Raw genomic sequence first — 12610 nt, forward strand, 5'->3', positions numbered from 1 at the left:
ATAAGGAAGAGAAAATACATTTACAGTACTGTATTTATTGGTACTATACATTTATGTTATCGGTTTACAAGATGAAGCATCTGAAATGGCCAGCAGCTATAGCTGTACGTATCTACTGTACATATCAAGCAAGTCACCTTATTCTTATAACATCCATGACTTTTCTCCACTTCTTAAAAGCACTTCCATTATCACTATTGGCACTTCATATGGGTCTCATGGTGTTAAGGTTTACAGCATTGCATTAAGCACAATGAAAAATACACAAGAGGGCTGGGCGCGGTGGCTCACGCCTGTAATCCCAGCACTTTGGGAGGCCGAGGCAGGCGGATCATGAGATCACGAGGTCAGGAGATCGAGACCATCCTGGCTAACATGGTGAAACCCTGTCTGTATTAAAAATACAAAAAATTAGCCAGGCATGGTGGCATGCGCCTGTAATCCCAGCTAATCGGGAGGCTGAGGCAGGAGAATCACTTGATCCCAGAAGGCGGAGGCTGCAGTAAGCCAAGATCGTGCCACTGCACTCCAGCCTGGGTGATAGAGCAAGACTGTGTCTCAAAAAAAAAAAAAAAAAGAAAAAAAAAAAAACACAAGAACCGTGAGAGAGTGAGAGATAGCTTTTGATTGCAATACACAATTTATTGGAGAGATGAGCTGATCATACAGAGATGATTAGTGTCACACGGTGTTTTAAATAGATTCTTGCAACCCTTGAGCTCACTGCAGTAGCAACAGAAGTTAGCTATGAGATTTTAACAGTAGTATAGTATGTACTACAGTTAATATTACGTAACTATGATTTAATGCTGCATCTTTGCATTTGTTTATTATCTTGACTACAAGTGGTATTATGTTTGGTCTTAAGGTTTGTGTGCATATGTTTTGATGAATTTTAACTTTTTATAATTGGTTTGTGTATATTTTATGTCAGTAAATGATAAAACAGACTAATAATCTACATATATTTTATGTATTCATGACATAAATCTAACTTTTTCTTAACTTTTTGATATTTCCAGGCTATGTGTTTCATCTGCAGGTTTTTTCAAATTGTTAAAATCTCTGAAAAATGTTATTGAAAAAAAATCCATATATATAAGTGGACCCACACATTTCAAACCTGTCTTCAAGGGTCAGCTGTGTAAATAATTTTCTTCATAATTAAAGTGGAAAAGGAGAGTTACTACTAGTAGAAAGTAGAACTGTACCCTTGAAATGTGTGTGTGTGTGTGTGTGTGTGTGTGTGTGTGTGTGTGTGTGTGTGGTTACAGATCAATTTAACTTAAAACTTCTTGGTTAGAGATAAAACTGGTCTTTATTAGCCTTAATTTACATGAAAAATGCAAAATGTTAGGCCAGGCACAGTGGCTCATGCCTGTAATCACATAACTTTGGGAGACTGAGGCGAGCAGATCACTTGAGGTCAGGAGTTGAAGACAGCCTGGACAACATGGTGAAATCCGTCTCTACTGAAAATACAAAAGCTAGCCAGGCGCAGTGGCACATGCCTGCAATCCTAGCTACTTGGGAGACTGAGGCAGGAGAATTGCTGGAACCCGGGAGGCAAGGTTGCAGTGGGCTGAGATCGCACCACTGCACTTCAGAGTAGGTGACAGAGTGAGACTCCGTCTCAAAAAAAAAAAGAAAAATTTGAAAACACAGAGTATTTTTTAATCTGCAAGAGCTTTATAGCCTTTTATTCATATGTATAAGCTTTTAAAGATGAGTAAAATTTTAATTTAGTGTGGACTTTCCACTCATTTGAAATCCTATATTACAGGTGTTAATTCAATTTTAGTGAGTGTGCATCATGGCTCAGAGAGATAGGACTAGAATGAGGAGGTCACATTGGAGACTGAAACAGATACATGTGAGCCTCCCAACTTTTTAATATTTGTTAATCTAGAAATGTTGAATTTCGGGTGCTGACAAGGCAGCAGGTAGATAATAATTGCAAAGTTAAGAAAATAGACTATAATTTTGATGGTAAACTAATCGATTAAATTTTAAAATGTACGTTTCCATGGTTTTCTTTGAATTGTCAGTAATTTTGTTTCAACTGGTATTCATACATAAATTATTCACCCAATGTTGACAACTAGTAGATTTACATATTTTTTATGTTTGCCTATCCTTTTTTGGGTAAGGATTAACAGAATGTATAAACACCTACATTATAGGTACACTACTAATTACTTGCTACTTGAAAAAACCTAAAGCTTTGAAATCTTTTTATTATTGCACACAGACTTATGCCAAAAATGGAGATAAAGAGAAAAATGTCATCCACTAAACCCCAACAAATAATGTCGACAATGTGGTCTCCTCGTAGACTTGCATTGACTTAATTTTTAAAAAAAATTTTATTGCATATTTTGACTAGATTATAAATGCATATGGTTAAAAAATTCACATGATTCAAAAAAGTTCCCCTCCCACTCATCTTCCATGTGATATTTCCTTTAGCTAACCTACTTAGCAATTTTATATTTATCCTGCTAAACATGAATGACAGTTGTTTGCTGAAATTACATTGAATGTGATGTAATAAGTCATTGTAAGTTTACATTTTTTAGCTTTAATAATTTTTAATGTTTTAATGAAGAGTAGTAGTACTGCTCTTCAAAGTACTACTATTTTCCCTTACCTTTTACTGTTTTGTTAAGAAAATCATATAGAAATAAAATTCCAGCTATTCAAAAACTGTACCTTAAGTACAGGTAGAGAATTGCTAAAACCGTATACTATTTTGTAGTTTTAGCATGCTTTTGTGTAACTGCATCTGGTGTTTGATCCTCATGAGAACCCTGTTAAGAAGGAAGGGTACATATTATTGTCCTGATTTTCCTTCGCAAACACGTCAGAGTTTGTATTTTGACTGTCAGCATTGAAATACAAGTCTTTTATTTATAAAATTGTGGTCTTTATACTGTGGCCAAAATCTTAAATCACTTGTCAGGATTAGAAATGGTTTATACCTGTTTTTTTGACATTTATACACATACACACATATTTTTAAATTGTCTATAATAAAATCATGCGCATCTTTGAAAAAATATTAGGAGTACTACAATGGATACCTACATACTTGCTATTTATCATACCTGGTTTTTTGTTTGTTTGTTTGTTTTTTGAGACAGTCTGTCTCTGTTGTCCAGGCTGGAGTGCAGTGGCGCGATCTCAGCTCATTGCAACCTCTGTCTCCCAGGCTCAAGTGATTGTCCTGCCTCAACCTCCCAAGTAGCTGGGACTACAGGTACACACCACCATGCCCAGCTAATTTTTTGTATTTTTGGTAGAGACGGGGTTTCACCATGTTGGCCAGGCTGGTCTCGAACTCCTGACCTCAAGTGATTCAGCCCGCCTTGGCCTCCCAAAGTGCTGAGATTACAGGTTGTGAGCCACTGTGCCCGGCCTGTTTTTAAATTCACATAAATATGTTTTATATTTTTCATTAGGGAGAATAAGGTTATTTGTGTCCAGAATTTTTAAGACACTGGGGAGATGCAGATGCCAGTAGTAATTTAAAGAGAAATAATTGCAAATTCTTTTTCCTCTTGAGTATACTTTCATTTAAATTACAGTTTTCTGTAAGTTACTTTTAACTGTTAAACTTCTTAATGTTGCTTATTGTTTGTCTTATATTTCTAGGTTGGATTTTTCTTAAGTCACATGTCTAATAAACCCTTAAATACCTCATTTATTCATCATCGTTAGTGAATGCATTATTGTACATATTAGATTTTTCTCTTTAGATAACTCAGCTTCCCCTATTAAATGCCACATATATTATATATATTTTGTTTATGTTTTATTATTTAATGAACTCTTGAGAACTACATGCATTTTAATCATTTGTAATACTTACATTTTCTAAAATCCTTCATTTTCCCCTGGTTTCTTCAGCAAAGAGATGCATGTAGTACAGGGATAGCTTTACTTCTATTAGAAGATTGTTGCACACATTTACATCATCTGCATACTCCTGTTTTTGTTGGACTCTAATGCCAGCATCAGTTTTTACTGCTGCTATTTCTGCCTCTTAAAGGCAATATGCCTCTGTCTAGTTTGCTGATTCTGATACGCTTTGCCCTGGAAAGTAGGTAATCAAGTTTGTGAGGAACTGTGTGTTTAAGGAGTCCATAAATCCTTGTGGGGAGCCCTAGGTGTAAAGAGCACAGCTGTAAGGCAGAGGCCTTTGACATTTATTTTGGATATGCAGTGGCCTTTGCCTATGGGGTTCATGGGTCAGAGCACTGTTGTGACCTTTGAATAAATGGGGTGTTACGATAATTGTTTCAAGGGAGAAGAGTTATTCTTATATTATCCTTTGTATTGATATTGCTCTTATTTATTACTGAGCTGGATTTAAGTATTAATCATTTAAGGTCAAATTTCTAATGTACATATGTTCTTCAATGGCTACAACCCAGTTACTATAGCAATTTAGTGAAATAACTATAATGGAACATTTTTTTTGAATTTGGCTTCTCTTTTTTTTTTTCTGTCCACCAGGGAGTAACTATTCCCAGTCAGAGGCGCTATGTGTATTATTATAGCTACCTGTTAAAGAATCACCTGGATTATAGACCAGTGGCACTGTTGTTTCACAAGATGATGTTTGAAACTATTCCAATGTTCAGTGGCGGAACTTGCAGTAAGTGCTCTGAATTCTCATCCTTCCATGTATTGGAACAGTTTTCTTACCATATCTAGAAGTTTATATAAAAATTTAGAAAGAAATTTACCACATTTAAAATTTATGCAGGAGACTATATTTCTGAAGCATTTGAACAAATTAATTAGCTTTGTTGTTCAACTCATTGGGCTAAAGAAGCCAAAAGCAATGGGTTTTAATGTAGTCGAAGCCAAATTATATTTATGAAAGAAATATTCTGTGTTATACACCAAATACAGCCCAATTCTGACCAGATGATGGAAGAACCTGTCCCATCAGAGGTCCAGCATGAGGTCCAGCAGAGGTCCACCAGAGGAGTTCAGCAATTTGCTGGTCTTAGGGCAGGGATCAAGTCCTTAATATCTTAGGGAAACTAGGTATTGACAATAATGGTGACAAAGCAATAAAAAGGAAAGGAAGAAGTGATAAGACATGGCAGCAAGCTGAAGTAAGATTAGTAAAGAATAGGAATCAAAGTATGTGGAGTGTTAGAGAAAACCTGGATTTAGATCCGGATTCCCGTCCTAGATCTGTCATTAATCTATTGTGTAACCCTGGGCACATCATCTACCTCTCTTTGAGTTTGCTTGTCAATAAAATGAAGAGACTTTGAAATCTGAAACTTCTGGATAAGTATGAAGTACAGATTATATCACTGATGTCTGCCTCTAATTTATTTCTCCCTTTTACCCTAATCTCTGTAAGTCTACCTCAGTCATCCTGATCCTGTTCTACTTCTCCGATGATGTTTGTCAGATAGGTGTGATCATCATCATCAGATCTGTTCTGTATTCTTAGAGACAGATAACTTTATCAAAGACCGGAGTTTATTAGTATAGCATGTTAAATAAAGGCTTCTAAAGAGTCTCATTGATGCTCTTTACATCTCAGTACAGTTTTTAAAACTGCTGAATGCAAGGTACTGGGCTGTTGGAAGTGACTAACAAAGGAATGTAACAGATTCATAGAGAAGGAAAAAGGAAGAAAAAACTCATGCTCTTCCTGTAGTATTGATGTCAGTGTAAGAGCCAAGAGAAAGGTATAAAGTATCATGGAGATATTAAGGGAGAGAAAACATTCACTTTAGTAATCTTTCCTAATTTTCTAGTTTCCTCTTATGTACTATGATATAATACTGTAGTAAAGCTTTAATAAAAAACTAGCTATATGTAATTAAGTGGGAGGTTGTGGGGCTAGGCATAAGGCTCACACCTGTAACCACAGCACTTTGGGAGGCTGAGGCAGGCAGATCACTTGATCTCAGGAGTTTGAGACCAGCCTGGGCAACAAGGTGAAACCCCATCTCTACTAAAAACACAAAAATTAGCTGGGCATGGTGGCGCGCACCTATAGTCCCAGCTTCTCGGGAGACTGAGGCAGGAGAATCACTTGAACCTGGGAGGCCAAGGTTGCAGTGAGCCGAGATCATGCCACTGCACTCCATCCTGGGCATTGGAGCAAGACTTTGTCTTAGAAATAAATAAATTAAAATAAAATAAAATAAATGGGAGGTTCTGTGTATCAGTTACAAATGCTACATTCAGAAAAGCTTTTGAAGGTTTTCAAACAGTTTCTTAAAGGAGGTTCACCAGCTCTTTATTGAACATTGGAAAAAACATACAGTTTAGATTGGCATTAAAACTGAAAGAAGTGGCCAGACGCAGTGGCTCACACCTGTAATCCCAGCACTTTGGAAGGCCGAGGTGGACGGGTCACCTGAGGTCAGGAGTTCAAGACCAGCCTGGCCAACATGGTGAAACCCCAACTCTACTAAAAATACAAAAATTAGCCGGGCATGGTGATGCATGCCTGTAGTCCCAGGTACTTGGAAGGCTGAGGCAGGAGAATCGCTTGAAGCCAGAAGTTACAGTGAGCCGAGATTGCGTCATTGCACTCCAGCCAAGGCAATAAGAGTAAGACTCCGCATCAAAAAAAAAAAAAAAGACTCCTGAAAGAAGTATTACAGGCGGCCGGGCGCGGTGGCTCAAGCCTGTAATCCCAGCACTTTGGGAGGCCGAGACGGGTGGATCACGAGGTCAGAAGATCGAGACCATCCTGGCGAACACGGTGAAACCCCGTCTCTACTAAAAAATACAAAAAACTAGCCGGGCGAGATGGCGGGCGCCTGTAGTCCCAGTTACTTGGGAGGCTGAGGCAGGAGAATGGCGTAAACCCGGGAGGCGGAGCTTGCAGTGAGCTGAGATCCGGCCACTGCACTCCAGCCCGGGCGACAGAGCGAGACTCCGTCTCACAAAAAAAAAAAAAAAAAAAAAAAAAAAAGAAGTATTACAGGCAATGGGAAATAGCTTCAGTTGAAGTGCAGCAGAAGGAAAAAGCTGGACAAGAATGTAGTGACAGATAATAGGTATGGAACGTATGACTGACTGTTAGAGGATCCTGAATGGGGATAACAGACTTGATTTGATAAATACTGAGATGTCATGATAACACTTGAGGATTAAACCATGTTTTTAAGGACAGTTGTATGCAAAGTTATAATCGCAAGAGTAAAACATAGTGGAAAAGAAACCAGTAATAAAACTTGCCTTAATGCAGGTATGCTAAGACAATCAAATGGGATTTCATTAATTTTTTATTTGCCATTTATAGCTAAAGATTTTGTAAAAGTTTTGATCCCAGTCAGGTGAAATAGTCACAGAAAGAAAGAAAAGTGAATCTGAGACTTGAAGACATTAATGTTGATATTTTGGTTTTAAACGTGTTTTAAATCTCGTAAACGTGAGCTTCTCACATGACAATATTCAGTGGGTACTTGGGAGTATGGGTTCGAATCTAGGTAGGAGATATATCGATATTTTGGGCAGCGTCAGGAAAGGGAGAGTAGTGAAGCCTTTCATATAAATATGGTCTGGAGTTTGGGGATGGGAAGGCTCGGAGGAAAGGAAGAAAAGAAGAGGGTGAGGACTGTGATAAGAATGGCAACTTGGGTTTAGGAAGAAGAGGAATCAATAAAGAAAACAGGTAGTGCTGAAAAATACAGCATCTTCTATAGGGATTTGCAGCTTTTTCTTACTTGATTTTTGTCTTAGTATTTCCAAGTGATAGAAAAAGTTACTATACTCTAGACATTTAACAGGGTTAAAAATGTTACTGAAAGATGATCAGTGTGGTTTTCTTTCAAGACTATAACAATATGTATATATCTAAGAAAATTTAATTCTGACTTTAAAAAATTGTTTTACTTGTATAAATTTAAGGACACAAGTGTAATTTTGTTACATGTATAGATTGTGTAGTGGTCAAGTCAGGGCTTTTAGGGTGTCCATCATCTGAATAATATACATTGTACCCATTAAGTAATTTCTCATTATCTCCTCTCCCTTTCAAGTCTCCACTATCTCCCATTCTCTGCATTCTGATTTTCATTTGCTAGGTGTAATAGGTTGTTTTTGCGTTGCTATAAAGAAATACTAGAGACTGAGTATTAAACAGGTTTAACCTGTTTTCTTTATAAATTCTTCTTTAATTGGTTCATGGTTCTGCACGCTATACAGAAAGCATAGCAGCATCTGCTTCTGGGGAGGCCTCAAGAAGCCTCCAATCATGGCTGAAGGCAAAAGGGAGCATGGTGAGAATGGGAGCAAGAAAGAGAAGGAGTGGTGGGGAGAAGGTGCCACCCACTTTTAAATGCCAGCTCACTTATCACCAAGAGGATGGCCCAAGCCATTCATGTGGGATCTGCTCCCATGATTCAAGCACCTTCCACCAGGCCCCACCTCTAGCATTGGGGATTACAATTCAACCCCAGATTTAGGAGGGAAAGATATCCAGACTATATCACTAGGTCTGGATCTTGTTATTTATTTTTTGGAACATATTCAGTCATATACGAGGATATATATTGTAGAAGTCCACAGAACCATACTAATATTGGACTTCTGGTTGGTTAGGTCTTATCTATCTGAAACATGATATTCATATTGCAGAGAAGATTATTTTCTTTAGTGATTGAGGAAATCTTTACTACTTATAAATTTTTATATAATACTAAAATATTTGAAGATGTACATTTTGGATGTAGTTTAATTGAAACCTGGAAGTACTATTAATTTGCTTTTGAAAGTCCTAAAATCAGGGTTATCAGATTCTGAATTAATGGAGTTTAAAAAGATTTCCCAGCACTTTGGGAGGCTGAGGCGGGCGGATCACGAGGTCAGGAGATCGAGACCATCCTGGCTAACATGGTGAAACCCCGTCTCTACTAAAAAATACAGAAAACGTGGCGGGCGCCTGTAGTCCCGGCTACTTGGGAGGCTGAGGCAGGAGAATGGCGTAAACCCGGGAGGCGGAGCTTGCAGTGAGCTGAGATCTGGCCACTGCACTCCAGCCTGGGCGACAGAGCGAGACTCCGTCTCAAAAAAAAAAAAAAAAAAAAGATTACAAGGCAGTTTTGCAGTTTTATTATGATTAATTTTATCACAGCTTTGGAATCCTACTTTGTTTATTTGCTTCTTCAAGTTAGATTTCCCAGCGAAATTTCAGTATCACATAAAGTCTTATGAAATGGCCCATTGCACTTTGAACTTTGAGGGAAGGAAGTGAAATTTATTGATAGATTGTTGGTGTAATATTTCTCCTGTTTGTGGTAGCTTTTTCAAATAATGTATCTTAGAAGACCATGTTAGAATAACCTGCATGCTTTTATCAAACATATTAATTATGTGATTGCTGATAGTGCTTTAAATATTACATAGAAATAGTAGTAGGTGTTTACTAAACTGGAAATTTCGTATAACTTGGTTTAGCTTTTGCCTTGTTCTCAGTGACATTGATAAAAATGTAAGACTTTTGTTTATCTTTTAGAATAATGACACCTTTTGGTGCTGAAAATTTTTTGTTTGTTTTATATATATATACATAGTATAAATATAAATGTATTTAAATATAATATTTCTCATAACTTTATGTAAGCTTGTGTTTCTCTTTCTCTGTAATCTTTGCATGTTTTCTTCAAATGGCACTTCATAACCTCCTAAGGTTAATAAATTTCTTTGTAATGGACTTTTGTTTTCTAATTCCTCAACGTATGACAAATGAATTATATATACTTTGTCAAATTATTTAGGTAACTTTAAGTTTTTGATGTCCTGGGATCATAACATTCATCAGTCTTTAATTTCTGTCATTAAGGTCATTAGCTATAAATGAATTTATGAGTAGATTTAAAAAATAAAACATATAATCCTTTCCTTAACACACTTTCCCACCATTTGGTTGAATTGCTAGTGTAAAAGCATGATGAATTTTGAGAAGTTATATTTTACCAGTTACTTTATTTTTTTATTTATTTATTTTTTTGAGACAGAGTCTTGCTCAGTCGCCCAGGCTGGAGTGCAGTGGCACCATCTCAGCTCACTGCAAGCTCCGCCTCCCGGGTTCACTCCATTCTTCTGCCTCAGCCTCCTGAGTAGCTGGGACTACAGGCGCCCGCCGCCACGCCCGGCTAATTTTTTGCATTTTTAGTAGAGACGGGATCGTTTCGATCTCCTGACCTCATGATCCGCCCGCCTCGGCCTCCCAAAGTGCTGGGATTACAGGCGTAAGCCACTGCGCCCGGCCAGTTACTTTATTTTTTACCAGTTATTTAAAACAGACATGAGCCAAAGCCAGAATACTTGTTAATGAAAATGAGATGTTTTGGAGGAAAGGTAGGTTGTGCTGCAGTTTTTACTTGGAACTCTGTTGCATTTCTTTACAGAAATTTCAAATCTTTTGTTTCCTGTTTCTTATGATGGTAGCATTATATATCTTTAAAATGTGATCTATAGGTAAAATGAATGATGGTTAATTTTTTAAATAAATATTTAGACTTGTGTTTTTGAAATTTATTATAACATTGTTATAGGTTTTATCCTCTTTGTCTTGTGAACATGTAATGATTTATATTTTGTGATCTTTGCCACATGCTAGATTAGAGACTTCAGAATACTATAGCAAATATCTGTCTTATTTATGTTTTAAAATTTTTCCTGACTACTGCCTGTTGATACCTGTCTTAAAAGTTATTTTGATGTTGTTCACAAATGTACCAGATAATTATTTCATCGTTTTTAATGCTTAAAGTTTTTATTTATATTAGGATTTTTAGTATGATTTTAATGTTAAAGTTTTGAAGTTATTCTGCCGCTAAAAGTGTAATCTTGGGACTTACTATTCAGGAAACAGAAATTGACTTTTATACAAGTAATAGGACCTTATTTTGAAAGTTCAAACTGGAGAAAATCTTACATTTTTTCTATTTCTATTTCATTTATTTCCATTGATTTGCTTTAGATCAAGATTGCAGATGCGGAATCCATATTTTGTGAATATTGCTGATATTAATCATTAAAATCACTTTTGACAGTTTGACAGTTAAAGGCATTTCCTGTGAAATGATACTAGTATGTATTTAACCATGCAGATCCTCAGTTTGTGGTCTGCCAGCTAAAGGTGAAGATATATTCCTCCAATTCAGGCCCCACACGACGGGAAGACAAGTTCATGTACTTTGAGTTCCCTCAGCCGTTACCTGTGTGTGGTGATATCAAAGTAGAGTTCTTCCACAAACAGAACAAGATGCTAAAAAAGGTTTGTACTTTACTTTTATTGGGAGAAATATCCAAAATACGGACAGATTAAAAGCTATATTTTATTTTATGACATGTAAGGAACTATAATTTGTTTTCTATTAGATATGCAGGTGTTTTGCTTACTCTGGCATTGGTGAGACACTATAAGGGTAAATAATCCTATTTGAAGGAAAAGGCCTTAACGGCATTGGAACATGAGAGGAATTTTCCTTAACAAGGATGGTTAACTGAGAAGAAATTAGCATGGGACCAAGATTTTTAAAATTTTGGTCTATAGTAGAAATGAGATCTGTTCTGTGGTCTTACATAGTGACACAAACCACTTTTTCTTTATTTTGGCTTACGTTTCTTTTTCTTTCCCCCTTTTTTTTTCCTTTTTGTTAGAGAGAGGGTCTCGTTCTATTGCCCAGGCTGAGTAGCTAAGACTACAAGCATGTGCCACCATACCCAGCTAATTTTTTTTATTTTTATTTTTTTTTTTGTAGGGAAAGGGTCTCACTGTGTTGCCCAGTCTGGTCTCAAACTCCTGGGCACAAGCAGTCCTCATGCTTCGGCATCCCAAAGTGTTGGAATTATAGGAGTGAGCCATCATGCCTGACCTTATATTTCTTAAGACTTGATTATTTTCTATTTAGCTTCTGTGGATTTACTGATTAGTTTTTTAACTAGGAGAGAAATCAGTATGAAGAGGAAGTAATAAAGAATGAAAGCATGGTATTGAAATGTGCAGGTTTAGAAAGTTAATCAAGTTTGAATTTGGCCTGTATTTAGAGAAGGCAACGACTTAGTTTAAAACCAACTACTGGCCCAGCACGGTGGCTCACGCCTGTAATTCCAGCACTTTGGGAGGCTGAGGCAGGCAGATCACCTGAGGTCAGGTGTTCGAGACCAGCCTGGTCAACATGGTAAAACCCTGTCTCTACTAAAAATACAAAAAAATTAGCCGGGTATGGTGGCAGGTGCCTGTTATCCCAGCTACTCAGGAGGATTGAGGCAGGAGAATTGCTTGAACCCAAGAGGTGGAGGTTGCATGAGCCAAGAATGCACTGTTGCACTCCAGCCTAGGCAACAAGAGTGAAACTCTGTCTCAAAGAAAAAGGAAAAAAAAAACCCAAAAACCAACTGTCTTCATTTAAAATATTAAATGTGTATATTTAAAGTGAGACTAAGGTGCAACATTTTTAGATAGTAATGAAGAAAAGCAGTAAATTTGTATTGTTGCTGCCTTGTTAAACATACTAGATAGCATATTGCTAATCTTTAAACATCCTCAATAATAGGATATATTTAGTTGTTCTGATTTTTAGCTTTTCTTTTTTTTTTTTTTTTTTTTTTT

At 36.9% G+C, this 12610-nt stretch overlaps 1 protein-coding gene across 2 annotated transcripts in view; it reads left to right on the forward strand.

Annotated features, from left to right (window-relative positions):
- Window positions 1-12610, forward strand: part of PTEN (phosphatase and tensin homolog) — a 110542-nt gene that overhangs the window by 84805 nt on the left and 13127 nt on the right. For both annotated transcript variants that reach the window (XM_025396252.1, XM_025396254.1), the window contains exons 6-7: window positions 4519-4660; window positions 11106-11272. In XM_025396252.1, coding sequence (XP_025252037.1) covers window positions 4519-4660; window positions 11106-11272 — 309 coding nt within the window. The remainder of the gene's footprint in view (window positions 1-4518; window positions 4661-11105; window positions 11273-12610) is intronic.

Source organism: Theropithecus gelada, chromosome 9 (genome assembly GCF_003255815.1).
Source record: "Theropithecus gelada isolate Dixy chromosome 9, Tgel_1.0, whole genome shotgun sequence".
Classification (NCBI taxonomy): domain Eukaryota; kingdom Metazoa; phylum Chordata; class Mammalia; order Primates; family Cercopithecidae; genus Theropithecus; species Theropithecus gelada.